Source organism: Manduca sexta, chromosome 2 (genome assembly GCF_014839805.1).
Source record: "Manduca sexta isolate Smith_Timp_Sample1 chromosome 2, JHU_Msex_v1.0, whole genome shotgun sequence".
In the NCBI taxonomy this organism is placed as follows: domain Eukaryota; kingdom Metazoa; phylum Arthropoda; class Insecta; order Lepidoptera; family Sphingidae; genus Manduca; species Manduca sexta.
In genome coordinates this window covers 7,592,747-7,616,265 of record NC_051116.1, presented here as the reverse complement: position 1 = coordinate 7,616,265, position 23,519 = coordinate 7,592,747, and the positions used below count along the sequence as shown (strand labels likewise).

Genomic DNA, 23,519 nt, shown 5'->3' with positions numbered 1-23,519 from the left:
CCATTTCTGTTTCGCCTTGACATTATAGAATTACAGTTATTTGGGAAAGTAGCAATGGATATTAAATATTTGTTTTTCTTGAAAACTATGGTAATAAAATGGTGGTCACAATTTACAACTATGTAGACTGATTTAAATTCAATCGTATTAACGTACAAACAAATTCATGTCGTATTCTGTGTAAGTTGCAACTTGCATGGAATTATATAAATGACATAAAAAGTGAATGTTGGTGGCATAATGTCTGTGTACTGAAGATGATTTCGGAAGCTAATGTTGCGAGTAAATTAGTTTCAATGATTTATGATGCAAAGACCCCGATATACGACTCTAATTAGTGTCCCCATTATGAAGTAAGAATATTGAACAGCTTAAAATATTTACCAAGTGATTGTGCTTGGCTGTACGATTTATTACCCTTGCCTTTAAATTGTGTTGAAATGATTGAACGTTATGATTTGCGGCGATTACTAATTCCCGCGAAAACGTTATCCTTTGTTATTACGTAATTCTAAATTCTAAATTATTTATACAGCACAGATTATAGATTTATGCCTATTAGATTTTTGTATCAAATCATGTTGGTACTTAGCTAATAAGAATCAGATAATTATGAAAATCGGCTTTTGTATTTTTTTATGTAACTATGTAAAAATATTTCCTTTTTACACTTGTGTACTATAATATCTCCTACTTACCCGGTTGTTCTTCGTTAAGATTGGTCGTCGTGGCCAAAATGCGGCTAGGGGAGTTTATTATTGTCAGATGCTGTACACTTCTGCATATTCCCTTAAGAACGAATAGAGTAGCTATGCGTATAAAAGCGCATCTTCAGTCTACACATGCCTCAAGCACTTCCTTTCTTTACTCTAGCTAATTGCAAGTAAATACTTTGAATATCTTCGAAAGTGATAGAGAATGCTTCAGCTCAGAAGGTTATTTTATCGCTAAAGCAATAATTAACAATATGCATTCGAAAAGCTTGTGCATGAAGGTTTTCTTTTGCCGTTACATCAATTACATCCGAGAAGTCAATACATAATCATTATTTAAAATGTATGTCCGTATATTTACGTAGGAAACGACAGTTCGCACTTGGCCGCGAGACAATGGAGGGAACGTTGCCCGATCACAATCGCTTGGGAAGAAATTTCACTTTTTAAACAATGTGTACCTACCATGGGTCACATCTGATGGCGATGATAATAAATTGCGAGATGAGTACGAGTCACGATTACTCAGCGCGTTCTTAATAAATAATTATACTTATTAGCCCTATATTCTGTTTCACTGGTAGCCATTGGCTTCCTCTACTACTGAGAGGGATTAGGCCTTAGTCCACCACGCTGGACTAGTGCCGGTTGGTAGACTTCACACACCCTCAAAATTACTATAGAGAACTTCTAAGGTACACCGGTTTCAACACGATGTTTTCCTTCACCGTAAAGCCAGCGATAATACATAAAGAATACACATATAGGTGTGTGCCCTTGGGTTTTGAACCTGCAGACACTAGTCTCGGCAGTCCGTTCTACTCCCAACTAGGCTCTCGTCACTTTTCCACCAGCAGTCTTGGAAAAGTTCACGATTTAAATCATTTCTAACAGTGTGATTCCATGGCTATTGACAGAGTTAAATCATCCTGCACTGATTATCTATCTTGGAACATCGATCTTAAAACTCAGCGTTAATCCGTCAGGAAAGATGGAAGCATTGGGTGGATACTACGTCGAGTTACAAACATTATAACTCTACAATGGCATCCAATGAAATTGCTGCGTTACCGGACACATGGAACAAACAACAATATCACAACTCTAAGCATCCAATACCTTGGCCATATTAGGTGCATTCAGGACGTTTCCGATTCCTCTAGTGACAGATGACTAATTCATAGCCTGATGGTCTGTTTTCTAAATTCTAATTACCCTCCAAAGTAAGGAAACGCGCCCATTATCCATGTTTATTGGCAGTGGCTTACCATCAGGCACCAGGGAATTCACCTGCACGTTAACCTTTATGTCCAATACTACGAAATAAATGAGAATACGATTTCAAGAAACGGCATTAAAAACAAATTAATAAAAGTTGGGGAAATTGAAACCTTTAAAATGATTCATTATGAAATTACCGGACTGCCTTTGTTATTTTTTTTATGATAGATACCTACGTGTTTTATGAATTTGGCAATAATTGATACCGTTTTTCAGGAATGGATTACTCATAACTTCACCACGTCACAGGTTTCGCTTATACTAATCTGTCTAACATCCTTTTGTCTATTTATGCCGTCAAGCATTGTGTATTGTTTCGAGAGCCAAGCACCAGTGCTGAATATCTATTGTTTGAATAAGTGCAAACAGGGTATTAACTTGCCACTTTGAAACTTGCATGTAAAATATAATGCTATGTTCATTTTGGCTAGTTTTTGCAGCAATATACCTATTGTGCAAGAACTACCAGATACGTTTAGACCAGGGGCAATATTTCAATATTACAATGCAACTTTCCGCAAATAAGTTTAAAAGTTTGAAAAAGTTAGCATTAATTTATACAGAAAAAATACTTGCGAATGTCGACTTCTACAAGATTTCCAGCTAATTTTAACCTCGTTGTAGGGAGACTTCAGTAAGAGATCTATAGTATTTTTATTATAAATTATAGATGGTCTTCTACAGTTTATAGGTATTTTTTTATACGATTACGGCTAAATGAGCCCACTGCACCTGATGGTAAGTGGAGTGGGGTCCAATAGAATGTAGACTGACGAGAGATTACCCCTCGACAGTCGACACAATTATGCCGGCCTGTTGGAATCGCATATACACCGGAACGCGACGCACTTACGTGTTAACACCTTGCGTACGGTGGTTGCTATCCGGGCGGATTTAAAATATATCCTACCACCAACAACTGTCTTCTTACCATCAATTATACGTTATTTAACTACAACAGCTATCATCGTTCACTTTTGTTATAGTAGTTTTTTTTAAAAATGGTTCACAATAAAGATTATTTTTTTTTTATTTTTTTTTTAATTTATCGTATCTCTCAGTAGTATAGAGTTTCAAACTAATACAATTAGTAGGGGCTGGCGTGCGTTATATACTAAAGTTATCTTGAGAAATCTACGTTCGTTTAGCATTGTTAGTTGTGACGTAATTAATTATTTAATATTAACCACGTTACTTATATTACTTTATCTTTAGTATCAACGTCGGCCATATTGGAAGCCATGTTTGTTTTGAGTCAACTTTAGATTCAAGGTACGTACTTGATTTTGTTATTGATATACAAACTTCTTTATTAAAGATAATTACTATACAGTAATTATATACACAAGTAGCGATGGACGCAATGGTCATTTCGTCTAAATTGAAGTATATTATAAACTTAAGAAACATTAAAACTTTGGTCACAGTTTTAGGGTTAGAAATAATAAGAATTAATTATTAACGACTGTCAAAATTTTCAATGCAGGACCTTCATATAAGTAATTCTTTTTTAAATTATTATCATATGACAATGAACATAAAAGGCTCATAGAAAGCAATTTAGTTTTGTATAATTAAATTTATATCATGTAGGTACGATTTAAAGTTGTATCAAACATCTAATTGGCTTTATTAAAGTATTTACACTATATATAGGAAATGAATTTACAATTTCAACAATTACTTCAACCGGCTCGTTGGTCTAGGGGTATGATTTTCGCTTAGGGTGCGAGAGGTCCCGGGTTCAAATCCCGGACGAGCCCACAATCTTATTTTTTGTTTTATATTTATGGTTATCGTTAGTTTTTTAATACTCTATAAAGAGTCTTTATAGAGTATTAAAAAACTATTATGTATAAGTAATTACATTATTAATATTAATTTATGTCATTTAAACATTACGGGTACTCGTTGAAAATGATTAATTTTAGACAGATCTTTGTACGGGAAAAAATCATACTAGAATACAGAATGAATAATTATCATTAGATATGAAATTACACTGTTTAAAAATTAAGTTTAAACCGTCTTTCAAGTTCATTTATTTGTAATTTAAAACGAAATAATAACTTTAAAACTTTGCAGATTGTAGAGTATGCAGTTTACGTGATAAAAATTGAGTACACTGCCATCTAGCGGTGAATGATAGAACTAATATTGACTTGCGTATAGTGTTTTGAGGTAAAGTTCTCTATTCCATTTTGTAATCTTACTTCTCCTGTTTTACTCTTACGACTCCAGAACCACGCGTAATAGATATTAAAAAAAAATACATCAAATGTAGCGCAACTCAGGAATTTCTACACAATTTTATCAATGTACTTAATAATAATATTATTATATCCATGGATTACGTAGAGATATTTACGAAGTTTTAGTTCGACGATTCTAGATGGGGTTGTATGTTTATGTAGAGATAATAATATAACTCGTAGTTGCGCTAACATCATCGCGTGAGCGTCTTTAGAATTTTAAATTGAGTCAAAAGCCTGTATCTTTTCCAAAATGGAAAAGAAAGAACAACACATTAAATATAAAGTTTCAAGAATGTAAAAATTTAATTACCATATATTTATAATTAGCTGGGTGTGACAGTGCACGATCAAAGAAAGAAAATTTAAGTATTTTATATGATTTAAAATTTAGTAAAAACGAAATGTGTGTATTTTTAACTCTAATAAATGAAAATCAAAATTCACAATAAAACAATATATTCACACGGCGTTACAAGCAAATAAAACTGAAATCATTAGCTCTACAATTCGTTCCTTCTTACTTTTCGAACATATCTTCATCACACATGAAACTAGACCTCTATTTATTTATATTTTTTTTTCACCAAATGTATGTTTTCATTGTCTATTTATTATTGATATATTTCATGTTGATTATGTTAAGTAAGAAAAAACGAATTATAATAATATATTCAATAGGTAAATAATTAGGCACGTAGCATGTAACATGTAGATACATAGGATACTTCGAATGGCTGCTAAATATTATATACTCGACATAAAATAATCATCAGCCGGACAAGGATCATTACCATCTATTGGCTTATATCTATAAATCTTTCCTTTAGTACCAATAATTATATTATTTTTATTATCAAAAACCATTCCCGTTATACGAAAACCCAATTGCCCAAGCTTCACTGGCAGAATACTTTTAGTAAATAATCTATACAACGAACCTTTAACAGCGACTATTGCTTCATCACTGTTATTCAATTGAAGTATATACTTCAATTCTCTTGTAAATCCTTTATATTGAACAGGCTCGTACAAATCAATTGAAAAGAAATACAATCTTCCGTCAACATATTCGTAGAAGGCATTGCCTTTGCTGTCCAGAACAAAACTGTATGCTTTAGGTATTTTATCGTATCTTTTAACAGCTGCAGAACCGTTCATGAATTTAAATATCTCGTGGTTTGAGCCCGTAGTGATGTACATTTGATTGTCAATCTTGTCAATGAATATGTTTCTTACGTCATCGTCTCCCATAGGCCGTTCAGCTGTGATTTCTGCTCGTGAATTGTCGTACGTAACCAAGCCTTGATTAGTACCAATATATATCAAATTATTGACTGTATCCACAGCGACACATTGTCCAATAACATCATCGGATAATGGAAGTTCTTTAACTCCCAAAGAGCCATGTTTCAAAATATGGATTCCTTTTGTATAATTCCTTTTATGGAGTATGAAGAATATATTTTCAGTTCTTGGATCAATCGTCATACCAGTTGGATATCCATCGATAGTAGCTATCAGTTGCCGTTTGTAGAATTCGTTTCCGATTTTGATCTGTTCACATTTTTCTGGTTTCGTATACGCTATTAATAGAAGAATTAGGATAATTCGACGCATTGTGGACTCATCACCCTTCTGAAATGTACAAAACTATTAGCATTCATGGTGGTCCATTAAGGTCGCTACAGAATAGGCTGAAGATGGGCTTGATATCGAATTCAGTTGGCACCTTAGAAGTTAGCCACAGTCCCAACACAGTAATAGAGAACACAATAGCACTTATTATATCACAGGTATCTAGCGTATCATCATTAATAATTATAAGGATAATAAAGTCCTATTGACTTAATTATGTTAAAGGTAAGTATGATTTAAAATATCGCCAAAGAGTTGTAGATAAAACTACTGGCCTCCTTAGCAATATTACTATAGTTCTATAAAAATAAAGTCTCTTACCTCTAGTAGGTGCTCTCTCTTCGATATTGAACAACGTTATGACATAGAAAGTGAATGATATTGTTAACAAAACATAACAGACCATTCTTATATGAGCAATGTGTTTGTAAACTGGATCTATGTTTATACTACGTCCATTATACAGGGTGATATTTTTTGTAGTTACGCAAAAATTTCTTAGGACACAATTTATGATGCATCTTCCTTGATTAGCTTAGCACCATTGTCTTGCTAGGACTGGCTATAGCCTAGTTGGTTATGGAACGGACTATCGAGACGAGTGTCCGCAGGTTCGAAACCCAAGGGCACACACCTTTTTATTACTTTGAATGACGGGACGAGCTTGCCTTTCGCCTGTTGGTAAGCGATACAACTGCCCATAAACAGAAGAAATACCATCCAAGACTTTTGACTCTTCTAAAATTATGTGTGCATTGTTTGTGAATTATCGCTTGCTTTAACGGTGGCACTAGGCCAGAGTGGTGGACTAAGGCCTATTCCCTCTCAGTAGTAGAGGAGGCCCGTGCTGAACAGTGAGACAGTATATAATATAGGGCTAATAATATTATTTTATTGCCATACTAAACTTGTCTGTCTTTGTATACGTTTGTATATAAAGTGTATAAATAAAACATTTATAAAATTTCGTAAACTTGTTCTACTACCTTATAATCAATACCCTTAAATTCGAGTCAGCAGTCATTATAGCGCTTATGAACCGTATTATCTAATAGTAAGGTTTAAACACGTCGGAATGCTTTGGTAGAGTAGACCTTAAATAGTTTTAGATATGATATTAAATCCCTTACACTGCCAGAATAGACACAGTGATACCTATCTGTGATTGCAATACTGGTGCTGTTAGGGAGTTATTAGTTATTGTACTCTCTCCGTCAGTGGCGATGGGTGTAATTTGAAAGGGAACTCTATAATATAATATATCTAATATGCATAAATGGGGCCTGCAAATCATCTGCTATGCTCTGGGCTCTGCTACATTATGAGGGTAAATAAATCTGATGAGATGATATCAACAACCGCGATATAAAATAGTTTAATTTAAATGTCTAACATTCGCGTAAACTTAAGAAATCAATATGTATTTACCTGTGTTCAACAAATAAGTGATCATGTTTATTAAAAAATGATTACATAGATAGATGACAGATTATCGTTTAGTCAGTTATATTCATATTTTTTTTTATTGTTTTGAATGACAAGATGAGCTTGCCGTTAGCCAGATGATAAGCGATACGACCGCCCATAAACAGTAGAAACACCATCCAAAACCTTGAATAATAAAGTATTGTTTGGTATTTCACTGCGCTCGCAATTCTGAGACATGAGACGTTAAGTCTTATTATGTCCAGTAGTTACGCTGGCTATAATGTTCTTCAAACCGGAAAAGAACAGTGACTACACACCGCTGCTTGGCGACAGAAATACCCAGGCGGACTCTCACTTATGGGAGACCTACCACCAGTATCATGTGAGTCATTTCCATAAAAAATATAATTTAAGTAATATAAATGCTTTAAATCGTGAACGCCCTGTATACAAAAAGAAAAATGCTAGCATAATAATGATGTAATTTTAACAATTGTCTCAAAAGTTATCTATATCATTATTATTATTATAGGGCTAGTCAGTTTTGTTTTCCACGATCTAAACCGGTTGTCTGTATTGCGAAGGTACGTAATTTTCTACGTGTTTTTTTTTATTAGTAGAGCTGTGATGTAGCCAGTTGTGTCTATAGCAGAGGGCGGGTCGACTGAATTTATACCACTATATATCAGAAAACTGGTGCGTTGCTGCTGTGGTCTGATATATTACCAAGGGTCATTAACTTATACTATTTTTAACACCTTCAGCGGTCATACTATTATGGCATGAGGTAAAAAAGTCATTTTTTGTTTATTTTTCTTTACAAATATCAATTATTACAACATGATTAACAATGTAAGTTGTTAAAACTAAGCATATTTTTATTGTACTACAAAATTAAAGACAATGCTTCGAAAAGTATTATCTTAAATATTTGCGTTTTAAAACGATCCGCAAGTTCAAATGTATGTAAACAATACTATCTTCCAGCACAATTTAATAACATTCAAATAAAACATTCACTTGTTATAAATCTTGGACATTACAATTTCCATAATCATATTTGTAAATAACACCACTAGTTGCTACGTAGAAGCTATTTTCTCCAAAAGCCAGTCCTGATGGTACGAAGTCCAAATTCATTAATTTCTTTGGAATAATATTATATGGATTCAAATAGTACAATCCATCATTAGTGGCTAAGATAACGTTGTTCTGAGCATCAACTGCAATAGCTCTAGCAGAATTCTTACCTATACCAACATACTCTATAGGTTCTTGGAAATCTTTTAGTAAAACTTTTACGTACTTTGAATCACATTCATAAAACACATTATCCATAGCGTCTACTGCTAGGAAATAAGCACACGGAACGTTTTCTACTCTTTTTTTTTCTTTTGTGTCCATATTCACTGTATAAACGTCATTATCAGGAAACATAACAACATACAGATCTCTGTTGTGTTGTGTTTTATAAAGTTGAACTATATCTTCTCCTTTTAATGCAACGTACTCAGCTTTATTTGAATCGTTTAGCACAGTCAGCCCCTCATCACTGGCTATATAGACTTTGCTGGTATTATAATCTACAGCCGCCGCTTGGCCTTTCACATTGTCTATTTTAATAAGGTTTTCATTTCTGAGCACGTATTGATCCATTTTGGTTTGGACGTCGTCATTTTGTAGAGACTCTAGGTCGATTAGCGTGAACAAGAGGTCTTTGGTATCTCTATTGTAGATCAGGTTGGTAGGCAAGCCTTTGATTGTAAGTACCGCTGTGCGACTGTAGGATAAATTGTCGTAAGTATAAGGACATTTATCAGACGATGCTGTGCTCACTATGAACAATAATAGAATAGGCAGCATTCTGGAATTCTGGAACAAAAATATTTTGCATTGTACTATATTGTCTGCAAGGGTTATTGGTAGTATTTGGGGCGTTGATCGGGAGGTATTGGGTTCGATTCTTAGTTGGGCTATACGATGTTTGATCATTTTAATTGTACTTAATACGATTTCTCGGAAACTAAGCTAAGACGTTATCAAAGTATCCATGATCGTACAAAGATTATTTTTTTTGTAGCACGTTTGGAAGTTCGAAAATGATATTCAAGTTAAAAAAAATTCAAGAGTGCTTTCCACTTCAATTATGGTATTGTATTGAATTTGTTATCGCCCTACGTACCTACTGACATTTGTTTAGATTCAGGTTAACGGCGAAGATGCATTTATCGCATCCTCAAATGAGCCTGTAATACCAGGCAAACAAAATCGCATGTATTGTTCGAAAAACTTACTTATTTAAGACTTCGAATGCGTTCAATAAATCAAGACGATGAAAAAATGAAATACTCACTTTTGTATAAATCCTTTTCGTGCTATTACTTTGGATGTAAACAACTTACTGACTAACGTACATTGGTCCAAATACAATTTAATCACTCTTGATAATACATCAGTTCACAGTTCACGTTTAATTGGCACAATCGAATCGATTTAATTAATCGATATGTTTAATCGATTATTGCCAGAGTGAAAATGCATGATGTACGGATATTACGATAGTGCCGTGTTCACAGTCTATTAGCTCGTATATATCTCGTCAAGGAAGGAAGGAAGGCTGTATGGTTTGTTTCCATTGCTTTGCCTTTTTAAATTTGTAGAGTTTTTTTATAGTTGTTTTATACAGCGTCGCTTTGACATTGCGGTAATAATTGAAACCATATTATTGTCTTCTTGAAAACGACACTGTACTATAAGTAATTGTTACCATAGATGTAACAGAAAAAATGTATTGAACAAAATAGTATTATTAAAAAATAATTTTAATGCTACATGTCTAAAGGTCACTATTACTACATGAAGAGTATTAGTCGGAATTGCACCATCATACTTTTATTCAGATTTACACACTCACGCCACATTTACACTAAACTACAAAATTACCAAAATATCAGAAAACTAAAACCGGGATTTTTGGTAAAGTCCAATTATTTATAAAATTTATGTTAATGTAATCAAATCACAATTAAAATCGATGGAATATGTAGAAAATCAATTAGACGAGAGTGAAAGTACTTTTTTTAAACTAACGAGGCAATGGAAACGCGATCAATCGGTTTAACGGTTTACTGATTGTGCGTGACGTGTCTTTACTTTTGTTTGTGCTATCAATGAAACTTATTTAACATTTCCATAATTTATAGACATGTTCCGCAAATACAAGACAAGACGGTAAACTAGAATTTCTTAGAACTGCACAACTGCAGGAGAATAGGATTTAAGGTTATTTTCGGAGTTTTGGCCAGAAACTTAAAAATCAGTTGAGGCGTTTTCATATAGGCACGGGAAAATTACTCTACTGTATTTGTGACTGCAACTGGAGACGATAGAGTATTGATTATCAGCGATCATCATTCCTCGTCAGTTATCATAATGTAGGCCTGTTTTAAACATTGGATACATAGCTACTAGTCGCGCCATTAACGTGCTCCGAAACATTGTTAAAGACAAAACTGGCTACATCGTAGCTCTATCTTTTGGGCGATGCGCAAATGCTATTAAGTAATTTCTTCAGGCGACAACTCAAAATGGGGGAACCGAGCTGAATATATTTGGTTTTCATCCAATTACTATTAATGTGCAGTTGGTTAACCTAAATTGATAGACTTATCAACTATTGGTTTGTTGCCATTTGCTTCTACAAAATCTTTTAAATTACCAATGGATTGTCAGCTCAGCACTATCTAAAGAATAATGACAGCATCTGCCCTGCGCCTTAAATCAATAATACTACTTTTTCAGATGTGGATCAAAGTAATCCTAGCTTACATGGCTGTTGCAATTTCGAAGCGCATCAACACTACGATGTTCAGAGATGAGCACATCATATTCTCTTCAGAATTTAACATCACCAGGCTTTTAGTTCCAGCCGATGGTAATAGATACTTACACGTAGACCCAACAGACATGCCATCAATATTCTTCACAGTTTCTGACCCTAAAGCTGAAGGAGGCAGCTGTATCTACGTTCTTGAGGGATTAGCGGCCTACGAAGTTCTAGAAGGAGGCAGAGATTCTACATCAGATTACAGCTCAAATAAGGAAGTATATTTCGGCGCCAAAGATGGATTATACATTTACCAACAAGAAACTCTATCAGCTAAGAAATACGGACCATTTCGTGACGACATAATCCAACTACAGAAGGCAAATGGTTCTGATTCCATCTACATATTAAATAATGATTACAAAATGTATTTAGTTGAGAAGAACGGAACGGTTAAAAGCAAAATAAACATATGTGCAAACCAATTTGTTCTAGATACTTCGAATAATTTATACTACGTCTCATGTATAGACAATCGAATACACATAGTGAAATCTGACGATTCAAAATCATACACAGTTACTGAAGAGTTCAAAAATGTTAGCTTACTCCGACCTGCTTTCATGATGGAGAAATGCATTCCATTTTTCGACAATGGAGACTTATACGTCCTTTTCTCTAACGGTTCTTGGGAGCGAAAAGACTTCTACATAGGGGAAAGACCATCAGCCTTTAGCGTAGACGCGGCTTTGTATTTAGTTACGGCTTTGAATGGTAAAATTTATGAGTTTAATGTTATGGATGTACTTCTTAGGTCTATGTTTGGTGTATCTACCGAATGGCCTAAAGATGTGACGGAAATTATAATGTCGATCATGGACACCAAAGAGGATGGGATGTTCGATATTTTTAAGTGGAGTCATGGATAAAGATTATTTCTATTAAATCTGGATAAATAACAAAAGACAAAGGAACTACTTTTTTATTTATAACTTATACTTTTGCGCGGGTTGAAATCATTCTTGAATTAAAGAAAGCAACTGATTTTGAAATAATATTGTTGTTTATATTATTCAAAAATACAGCATTGTATTTGTATGGATCCTTAAAATCGCTGCAATTACTAGAATTCCAAATATAACCCAACATAACCTAACCACAGAAACAGTTTATTTTACTTCCAATGTTTGATTTGATAGGTTAGGAACGGCGGTGGGTTTGACTACTTTAGTCAAAGGCCGAAATTCGAATATAATTCAAAATTAAATAATTTTAGACTCATGAAGGAACTGAATGAATTCAAATGTTTATTAGTCCATCTCTAGTTCCGTAAAAGCGCGTTCTTGGCACTTTCGGTCAATGTTCTAATTATCTTATCACAAACAAATATTCTGTTTAATTGTAACTACGAATAACTGAGGCCATTGACACTAAGGTTCGTTCATAGATGCAAATCAATTTGACTCTGAAGTGCGTTGTCAGCTGAGATGCTGTTAAATTAAAGTCAGCGTCTTAAGCTCGTCATTGTTTAATAAACAGATATTAATAATATCGAAAATGACATCTTAATTCACAGCATTTAACGCATTTTGACAGCTCCGTTTTGTTTATTAAAAAACAGCTACTCACCTGAGTACAGCCTCTTAAATGAGCACTTAGGCGTTGTTTATTAAATAGAACAACACATTAAAGTTTCATTTATAAACTTGTTTTAGCGTTAAGAGGTGGTTAAGAATTACTTAAATAGCTGTCAAATACATCACCGGTTTCCTAGTTTAACTCTTGGTCTCTCGTGGCTCGCCGGCGAGCCAAGACAGCTACATGACATTTGCGTGTGTCACGGGATTATAACCTTATATACTACATAATAAGGTTATTTTTCCGTCACACGCGTAGCTGTCAATGTTTGGCGGCAAACATTCAGCTACCTGTACATATTTGAAAATAAAATTTTGACAAGTCATGACGGGTTAAACCTTATTAAGAAGCACGATGGCGGGTTTTGACTTACAGCTGATCGAGTAAATTTGTATTTTAACTCTTGGTCTCTCGTGGCTCGCCGGCGAGCCAAGACAGCTACATGACATTTGCGTGTGTCACGGGATTATAACCTTATATACTACATAATAAGGTTATTTTTCCGTCACACGCGTAGCTGTTTGACAAGTCATGACGGGTTAACTAAGCATAGTTTTGCAAAAATTTTATAAGTTAGACTGTATATGTCTACTTGAAATTTTACTCAAGGGTGAAATTGATTTATTTACATGGCTCCAAGATTGAAGATCACACATCTGCCAATGTAGAATCATTTGCGAGATTATTAATAACATTGACCCGCCATCATTTTTTTTACGTGCGCAGCAAAGGGACCCCACTGCACCTGATGGTAAATGGAGTGGGGTCCAATAGAATGTCGATTGACGAGAGATGATTATACTTCGGCAGTTGATACGATTAAGCCGACCTGTTGGAACCGTATATACACAGGCTGATGCTGGAACAATTATGTAGGACACTATGACGGGTTTTAACACCTTGTGTACGGTGGTTACTATCGAGGCGGATATAAAATATATTCATTATTATTCTTCGGAAGTCCACTGGTGAACATCGTTCTAAAGACCTGACAGAAGCAGCCTGCATCCACCGAGTTCTACGACCGTTGGCAAGTCGTCTGACGTGACACTGTCCTTGCTTCTCCTTCCTAATCCCTATTGTTTTCTTTGAAGGTCGAGAATAACCATCTTCTTTTTTCGTGTTTATTATATTTCAGTCAAAAGAGGTTACAACCGAATACATATACAAGTTATTGCAATTGTTTCTTTTTACATTATTTGCACTGAATACTTTTGTTCCCTTTTAAGGTAGGGAATAAACATGATTCTCGGTTTTTAGGTGTTAGTATATTGCATACAACACAAAGGGTTTACAACCGAGTAGACATCCTTGTTGCTGCAAAGTATTTTTAGCAAAATTAGAAGTTTATATTCATGTATTTACGAGATAAAATAGTATTATCCTACTAAGAAGGAATTATCATTAATTTTAACCATACAGTTTAAAAGCAGTGATCATTTCATATCATGATAGTCCTACTCATTTGCCGGCTATCAGGTGGATCTTGATTACAGTCCCCCATCTACCATCGGGAGACAGGTCCTAAATGATCTGGATTAGTTGTGTCTACTTTAAAATACCGTAGCGTCCCATAGAGGGACCCTATATCTATATTTGTTAGGAGCTCTTCAGGAAAGTTCGAACTTTTTGATACCTGCTTAGTTTAATGTAGGTATGGGCCAAGAGGGGCCCTAAAGTTCGGGGGCCCCGTATCACTGATACGGCCGATACGGCGGTAGCTCGCCCCTGTTAAAATAGTTACTATTAGCACTATTCCTATCTTGGTATTACAAGTTGTGATATTAACTGCTGAATAAAGGATTATTAAGCAATTATTTATCCTAGATAAGGGCACTGTAGGTTTTTTAAGGAACACGAAAATGTATGCTATGTTTTGAGGTATTTTGTCATTTTTTTATTATATTATTATATGCTAAAAAAATATTATTTTTATTTTTGAATACGCACCTATTTTGTTTACCTCTGCACCACCCTAAGGTTGACTGGTAGAAAATACCTTTGGCATTAAGTCCACCTTTATATTTCTCTGTATAAATAAATATCCAAGATGACTGTTACGATTAATTTCATCATCATTTTCAGCCTATATTTTAGTTTACTGCTGGATATAGGTCTCCTCTAACACGGGCCATTTCAACTGCTCTTTAAGCTGTCGCATCCAGGCGTCTATTTCAAAAAACGAACGTCGAACATCGGTCCAAAACGAAGAAACGGATTTAACTTTATTACCAAATTACTTCGGATCTGTCACCGTTTTGTAGCTTACCTTAGTGGTAGGATCAATTCACCGTATTTTTTTTTTTTAATAAAGCAGTGGAACTTTATCCTCGCAGAGGGTTTTTAAAAGGGATAGCGAAACCCTATATATTCTAACAAATTCCATTTTTGAAATATTGCGATGAACGGATCGGATCCGTCGTCGAATCCATCATCGGATCCATAACACTTCGTAGTAACAAAACGTGTAATCCGACATCCGAAATTGCGGGTTTCGGTTTTTCGAAGCAAACCCTCTATTTCTACCAGTGACCTGTCACAAGTGATCACGCTACCTAGCTGTTAATTATTTAGTTATCAATAACGAACAACCAACCTGATCCACTTTGTCATTGATGTTAACACAAAGCGAAGTTAATTTTTTAAATACCGGTCTGAAGTTAGTGACATACGGTAAATGATGTCTAAGAGGTGGAGTTAATGTCTCAAAAATTAGATGAAGTGCCTAAGGGCATTCAGTCATTAAATGTGTCAATGCGGCGCCGCGTTGTTCACAGAAATTTCTGGACGTCCTCACTCAGAGAAGTGAAATGTAAATTATTAGATGCAAACTAGATGGCGCTGTACTATGAATTTTGCAAGCTACATCAATAGGTTTATAACACTGAAATCTGAATAGTTAAAAAGATGCAAATTTCGCCAGTAGTATTGGAATTTCATTGAGAGGAGGCAAAGATACATCAAAATAATAATGGTGATAAAAACAGAGATACAATTTTCTTGGATTTTGTCACTAGATAGCATTTTATGCCAGTTGTTACTATGATTTTATATTTATATATTTCAGAACAATTTAACAAAATATCCTTAGTCAAGCATTTGTTTTGAGTAAGTAGTAAGTTTACGCTTATCAGGAAATTTATATGGAGCCGGTCGCGAACGTTCGAGAATGTTCGTTTTATGAAGCTACTCGCTAGGTGATTCGCTAGCCTCTAGGTGCCAAGCAAGCTGCCTGCCTGTGCGTTCGCGACCTTATATATATACAAAAATAATCCTTATAGCATGATTCAGTATTCACGCATGATGGCTTATTATTAGCGTATTTCATGTATAACTTTGGTGTTTCTATACCGATTTCTATGATTTTTTTTATGGAATATTTAATAATGTTAACTTTTTTATTAGGGATGACTGAGAGTGTTATAAACGTAAGAGTAGACAAATATAATGAGAAAGCTTCGAACTGCTAAGCTATCGGGAGTTACACGTGTTATTGTGAGTCAACCATAAAAGATAGACATATGCTGTCGTGGGATATTTTTTACATAATTTTAAGGAGAACATTTCCGTCATACATGATTTCTGTGTAGCTTTAACCATTAAGGTTGCACACGCGACGGAAGCTTAAAAATGGAGTAACTTCTCCCGTTTTCCCAACATTTCCCTTCACTGCTCTGCTCCTATTAATTGTAGCGTGATGAAAAGTATACTATAACCAGCACAGGAGTATGACAAATAATTGTACCAAGTTTCGTTAAAATCCGTCGAGTAGTTTTTGTTTCTATAAAGGTTATACAGACAGACAGACAGACAGACAAAAATTTTACTAATTTTATTTTTGGCATCAGTATCGATCCCTAATCACCCCCTGATAGTTATTTTGGAAATATATTTCATGTACAGAATTGACCTCTCTACAGATTTATTATAAGTATAGATAGATATAGATAGATGACTTATATTACACGACCAATAAAATAAAACGAGTTCGCTGAAATTCGGTATGGAGAATATAGTTTGAGACTATGGGAAGGACATGTACTACCTTTCGCTACTTGTCATCCCAAGAATTATACACTGGGATATTTATACCAAATACCTTTTCTATGCTTGCGGAACTGCGTGCAGAAGCTAGTTTTTAATAATTAATTAATATTAACAATAATGAAAGTCTTTATTAAATTCAAATACTTATTACGTCAAAAACATTTATTTAAGCGCCATCTATAATTTAAGCCCTTAAACTACCTCTGGAGCGGGTGGCGATAGATTCAATCTCAGTGGATTTGTCTTCCAAGAATTTTTTGATGTCATCCAAAACATTGCTAAGCAGCAAGGCTAATATATTGTACTCGTATATTTTCTTTTCATAAGCGTAATATTGTATTAATGTAGCCTCCATAGCGTAAGCAGTAGGTTTAACTTGGAGTACAAAGTCATCCAGTTCGCTAGTTCCATTCGCGTATAAGACGTAGGATTTCTCGTCGGATATGAATATAACTCCGTCTTCAATCACGAATGGTGGTTTAACAAAAGCTACGTAGCTAGGGTTGGCTGGTAGACCTTCGATTTTCTTAACACCATCATCACTTAGAACATAAGGTTGCTTATCTTCACCATAGTAGTACAGGTTATCAGAGAAGTCCAAAACGATTTTACGAGCGCCCTTAACTTCTTCTACTACCTCTTTCTTTTCTCCATTTTCCGACACTTTGTATAGAACGTGATCAGCGGATAGGACATAGATATCTTCGCTAGAGTTCACCTTAGCAATACCAACTAAATTGTCATTAACTGAGCCGTATTTCTCCACTTTGTGAACATCGGATTTGTACACATACAGCCCATCTGTGGCGCTGAGGAACACGTCATGTGAATCAGAGTTATCTGCAGCGGAGTCTGTGCCTGTTTCTAGAATTTTCGTAGCGTTGCCGCCTTTGAGAGTGTAAAGGCCTTTGTAGTCGTATTCTCCCTTATCATTTACATCAGCTTCTACAAAGATTGTTAGGATATCTGAGTTGTCATCGTTGAGGCTTTCATCATCTTCAAAGTTAGCGCTATTGAGTGGAACGGTAAGACTCACGATGTCATGTTGACTTGTGTATACAGCGAGAGCGTCGGGGAACAATTCCGATGTAACAATAATTTTGTCATCGTCGTCTTCAATGGGCGCAGCAGCTGCTAGCGTAAGAAGCACCACACCAAACAACGTTGCCAGTTTCATTTTCCGATCTGTAATGTGCAATCATTCGTAAATTAAATGTTTAGTTTTTTAAGTTAGTTACAAAGTATGTAGTCACTTCGAAGACTAGTTTTATCGCTATAATATTAAAATGGTTATTATGGTTGTGTAAGAAATAAGGCGCGATAGTTTTAATGACATTAATTACAGTATCAATTATTCGACGATGATCAGATTTTTGATTTAGTCTGTTTGTGCTTAATTGTAGTATCCTTTATACAGTACGAAAGTTTGTGCTAAGATTAGCGCCAGAACTCAACGCAGAATCATGTTTTTCCGAATTAAAATGCAAGATACCGTCTAGAACATAGATTCTCAAACTTATTTCGTCTACTGCCCCTTCGCTTTATTTAAAATTTATTTATTTATTTATTTATTTATTATGACACACCAACAGCACATACATTATTACATTCTTAAAATATCTTACCCATAATTGTAACAAATCTAATGCATATGCCTATTATAGGTATGTACAGTATTTACTGAAAATACGCATGCACACCAAACATCAATCTACTACATCATATTGAAAAAAAAAAAAAACAAACACGTACAAAGAACAAAGATCAATTTAAAACACAATGAGGAACAAGGTATTGTGTAAAACTAAATATATGAAATTAAATTAAATGAAAATGAAATAACATTATTAAAACATTTTTTAAGATTCTATGTTAGTATAATCAACTAATTATTATTATTTTGGGTTAGATGGGCTCTGAGTAACAAATATTGTACTTTTTTTATTTTAAATCTTAATTAACGATAGTGTTTTATCAGTTTATGTTTAAAGTTTTCAAATGAATCGTGGTGGATATCAAAGTTGTCCAAACCTCCGGAAATAGTATTGTATTCGGCGCACATTCGTGCTAAGGGTGAATGGCGTCCAACGTTAGTTCTATACAGGGGTACATGGAATGTTTTTTTGACAGGAAATCGGGGATTTCTACTGGGAACTGCAATCTTTATATATTCCAGTAAGTTACTACAATTTAGGCTACCGGTAACAATTTTTTGCAAGAATACGAGGTCATGGATTTTGCGAATGGCTAATGTTATCAAGGTCATTTTGAATAAGATTTACATCAGACGAGGAAGTTACAGTACGGTAAATTTTAAGATCGTCCGCAAACAAAGAGAATTCTGAAAATTTTAAATATTTAATGTCATAAAAGTCTTTTCTTTTTCTGAATTTAAACTTACATCTTTGCTAATATTATAAATTCGAAGTGTGTGTTTGTTTGATTGTAGCGCTGTCACGGCAAAATTACGGAGTTGGGTGAAATATAGTATTACTTCATCGCTTTTTACTTTATTCTAGGCCCTTTACAACCCGGAAGCTTTCAGCGTCTGTAAGGGTGCATCATCGTCTATTTTAAGAAAGACTAATCTAAATAGTGCATGAATACACTTCGTGTATTATGCCCCGTTCAAATAAAAGCGATATAAGTGAAGTGTGTTTCAAATGCTTTGATAAAGATGTCTGTAGGTCAAATGTTATCTATTGACCTTATAATACGTTTGGTGTTTAGCATTCGTTGTTTATACTCGTTGAAAGTAAATGTTGCATTAAGATAGCTGCGATGAACCGTTCCTGCGTGATAACGCATTGAGGCACCTCTCTGATCGAGCGGGCTAAGTTGCCTTCGTACGCTAAAGGACGCCTTTGGCATCTACGACATCCAGATACCCGCATTGTCGTCCACCTCGGAGTCGCTTAAATTGGAATAGTTGAGTCAGCTCCCACTACTGCTCGCCCTACGACTCTTCGCGCCAATTAGTCGCCTCTACGACAATGTGAAGATGCCGTGGTGGAATTTTTTAGATGCCAATAGGCACACGCGTGTTATTGGGAGCCTTTTACCCGAATGCACCTTTTAACATGATCCTAAGTTAGTTAGCCTGGAAATAGTCAGCTTATACAAAGACATCGGATTTTTGGGTGAGCGCTCTAGGCGCTCGTAACCGGAATACCGAATGTGGGTATTGTTCTATAGTACCCCTTGCAAGCGCTGGGTTCTGGGAGGTTGATCTATTTACCTTCATGGCCGACAGTCTATATTGTTTATCAGTCTTATTATTTGTTGGGCTCTTAATCTATTGCTCTGTTCGTACGAATTGTAAACATCGTTGATATCCAGAATAGGTTTAACCCAAAGTTTAATCTATATATATATAACAATTAATCCATATTTCCGTTGGTCACGCCATCACGCGTGAACGGCTGGACCGATTTCACCATTTTTTTTTGTGTTTGTTATTGTCAGGAGAAGGATATTATGAAAGAAAAAATTAAGGAAGTTGAGCGGAACGTTAGAAAATTTAAGTAAAGGTAATTTCAGCGATTGACATAATCCGCGCTGCAAATTTATAGTTGACAGGACATCGTCTGTCGGGTCGACTAATAAGTTATAAATATGTTCCAAAATATAGCTATTCATCCATACCGCCTACGTTTTATTGTTCGTTGAATTTCACGTCCATTATAATTATTTGTAGCGACAATATCTGTTTTAAACAACAACAAAAAAACGTTACGTAAACAACTTATCAAAACATAACAACTTATGTAAAATATATCTTGTTGCTAATTAAATCTTACTAAACAGTGAACTTTTGTGTCAATAAAAAAAAGATTAATTAGGGTAATCACACACACACATACACGCGTTTTATCTCCGAAGGTGTAGGCAAAGGCGTAATTTCACTGGTGGTAGTTCTGTCATATGTGAGAGTCCGCCTGTGTAGGTACCACCGCAATGTCTATATCTGCCGCCAATTAGCAGTGTGTAGTCACTGTTGTGTTCCGGTTAAGAACACTGTAGCCAATATAATTACTGGACATAATAAGACTTAACATCTCATTTCTCAGGATGGCGATCGCAGTAGAATTCCAAAAAAACTTTGTAATTGAAAGAGTTGGATGGTATTTCTAATCTTTATGAGAGGTCATACCGCTTACCATGAGGCGAACGGTAAGCTCGTCTCGCCATTCAAAGAAAAAAAATGGTGTATCGACATTTACACCGTGTGTCTTTGATTGATCGAAGCCTTGCGTATTCCGTCCACTGCGATAGGGAGCGAGTCTATCACCATATTATATTGACAAATAATTGTGGTACAGGAAGCCTTTCTCGCTGTCACACCAACCACTACAACTCCTGTAAGCCAGGATCAGCAGTGACACGCGTTATGACACCTAGCGGTGAAGCTCGGCGACTCTCAGGGAAAACTAGTTTGTCATTATCCCGCAACGAAATTAATCACATAGAAATATAGGGAGGAGTTGGAAATGTTAATTGTGATACATTAAAAATATCACTTCAGGCTTTTGTCGGTATTGGGAAATGTCGCATTTAGCAGTAATATTTAAACAACGGTATTACCCCATGATCCGGTGTTACCACTATGCACTTTATGAATTAGTTTTATGATGTATTAATTGGATATCAGAGGGCACGACGTATTAAATTAACACAAAATGACACCAGATTTACATAAATCACGTTTGAAATAAATACATGGTCAATACAATAAACTACTTACCGTAATGCTATGGCTCGTAATGAGGTCTGATGTGTGTTGAAGCTTAAATAATATCAATTGTACAGATAACGGTCCGCTAATCAACTATATAAACAAATACATAGTTTAATTCGCGACTTCACTCAACATTGAAGATTTTTATTTTTTTTATTAATAGTCAAACAAATCTTTTTGAGATTTAGTCTCATTTAAGAGCAATTATTTTTCCTGATTAAAGATGAGAATTGTTCTCAATTATTGCTAGCAATAATTGACTTATTATTGCAACTTTCAGACGGACGTGTACTAAAAACTTGTATGCAATTGTTATAAAAGAATCGCTTGAGCAACTTTCTCGACCTTTGCGTTTGTTACGCAATATTTTTTTTTCTTTGGGTGCGAATATTCACGAAAAAAATTACGGGCGCGGCATAGTGACTCCAGTGCACCTGATGGTAAGTGTAGTGGGGTCCAATAGAATGTCGACTAACGAGAGATGATTACCCCTCGGCAGTCGACATAATTATGCTGGTTGGAACCGGATATACAGGCTGATCCTGGAGCGCGACACACTAGTGGGATACTATGGCGGGTTTCACCTTGTTTCCGGTGGTCGCTATCCGGGCGGATATAAAATATATCCTACTACCACTTCAATTAAAATATCTTTCATATACCTTGTATATGTTTATTGTTTAGGCAAATTTTGCTAGTCAACGTGGCGTGAAGATTTGTGTCAACATTTTGCGAGTTAAGACAGGGCAACTTTTATGTTCTTTAAAAATCGCACATGCGAGGCATTTTTTTTAGTATAGGTTCTATTAGGTGTGATGGAAGTCAAGAGATGAACACATCATATTCTCTTCAGAATTTAACATCACCAGGCTTTTAGTTCCAGCCGACGGTAATAGATACAAGTGGACCCAACAGAAATGCTATTAATATTCTTCACAGTTTCTGACCTTAAAGCTGAAGGAGGCAGCTGTATCTACGTTCTTGAGGGGTTAGCGGCCTACGAAGTTCTAGAAGGAGGCAAAGATTCTATATATAATTATACCTCGAACAAGGAAGTACATTTCGGAGCTAAAGATGTATTATATATTTACTAACCAGAAACTCTATCAGCTAAGAAATATGAACTTTCGTGACGACATAATACAGTTACAGGAGGCAAATGGTTTTGATTCAGTCTGCATACCTAATAATAACAAAATGTATTTTGTTTAGAAGAAAGGAATGGTTAAAAGCAAAATAAACACGTGCAAACTAAACTTCAAAATTAGGTGAAGTGATAGAGGGCACCTCAGTCATTAAATGTGCAGTAGATAAAGATTATGGATGTCCATCATCCACATTAACAGAAGCGAAATCTGAGTCATTAGAAGCAAACTAGATGGCGCTGTACTATAATTCTTGTAAGCTACACAATACACCTCGTGCCGCTTTAAATTGTAGCATTAAAGGGTTTATAATACTTAATGGTTAAAAAGGAGCGAATTTCGACATTTGAATTGTAATTTGATTGGCAGAAGGCAGATACATTAAAAGGTTAAGATAATAATGGTGACATACACTGAAAGAAACTGTCGCTAGATGTCTCTTATGACAATTTTTACTATGATTTTATATATTATAGAACAAAGATTTAACAATAATATTTTGAGGCATTTGTTTTAAGTAGTAATTCTACACTTATTACAAAATATATACTTATATATGCGAAAGTAACTGTATCCGTTTGTCTGTTACGCTATCACGGTTGATTGATTAAAATGATTCGATGACATTTTATATGGTTCTAGTTTGTGACTTTGGGTATAGGACATAAATTACTTTTCACTCTGAAATATATAATATTCGGATGTTTATCTCGGAACACTTTATTCACGCTGGCGCAATTGAGTGCAGAAATTAGTTATTCCTAATTAATTAACAAAGAGTATTATGAAAGATATCAATAAATCAAAGACTTA

General features: G+C 35.0%; 4 protein-coding genes and 1 non-coding gene across 6 annotated transcripts; 2 read left to right on the top strand and 3 right to left on the bottom strand.

Annotated features, from left to right (window-relative positions):
• Positions 1–3,685: 3,685 nt before the first annotated feature.
• Positions 3,686–3,757, top strand: Trnap-agg. Its single transcript has one exon. It is a non-coding gene; the product is annotated as a tRNA-Pro (tRNA).
• Positions 3,758–4,688: 931 nt separating this feature from the next.
• LOC115451635 lies at positions 4,689–6,305 on the bottom strand. 2 transcript variants are annotated; one of them, XM_037436598.1, is made up of 2 exons: positions 6,206–6,305; positions 4,689–5,884 (listed from the first exon to the last, which is right to left on the bottom strand). In XM_037436598.1, the coding sequence occupies exon 2, from the start codon at positions 5,864–5,866 to the stop codon at positions 4,994–4,996; it is 873 nt and encodes a 290-aa protein (XP_037292495.1). In that variant the 5' UTR covers positions 5,867–5,884; positions 6,206–6,305; the 3' UTR covers positions 4,689–4,993. The 2 variants fall into 2 exon arrangements, with proteins under 2 accessions (XP_037292495.1, XP_037292498.1); XM_037436601.1 differs by having other exon boundaries at positions 4,689–5,899; positions 6,206–6,272.
• A 1,326-nt stretch (positions 6,306–7,631) lies between these two features.
• On the top strand, positions 7,632–12,112 carry LOC115451639. Its single transcript, XM_037438152.1, has 2 exons — positions 7,632–7,896; positions 11,114–12,112. The coding sequence occupies exon 2, from the start codon at positions 11,114–11,116 to the stop codon at positions 12,065–12,067; it is 954 nt and encodes a 317-aa protein (XP_037294049.1). The 5' UTR covers positions 7,632–7,896; the 3' UTR covers positions 12,068–12,112.
• LOC119189161 lies at positions 8,093–9,739 on the bottom strand. Its single transcript, XM_037438157.1, has 2 exons — positions 9,667–9,739; positions 8,093–9,184 (listed from the first exon to the last, which is right to left on the bottom strand). The coding sequence occupies exon 2, from the start codon at positions 9,173–9,175 to the stop codon at positions 8,336–8,338; it is 840 nt and encodes a 279-aa protein (XP_037294054.1). The 5' UTR covers positions 9,176–9,184; positions 9,667–9,739; the 3' UTR covers positions 8,093–8,335.
• A 4,858-nt stretch (positions 12,113–16,970) lies between the features above and the next one.
• Positions 16,971–21,682, bottom strand: LOC115451634. The gene is made up of 2 exons (XM_030179999.2): positions 21,568–21,682; positions 16,971–18,008 (listed from the first exon to the last, which is right to left on the bottom strand). The coding sequence occupies exon 2, from the start codon at positions 17,998–18,000 to the stop codon at positions 17,008–17,010; it is 993 nt and encodes a 330-aa protein (XP_030035859.1). The 5' UTR covers positions 18,001–18,008; positions 21,568–21,682; the 3' UTR covers positions 16,971–17,007.
• Positions 21,683–23,519: the final 1,837 nt, after the last annotated feature.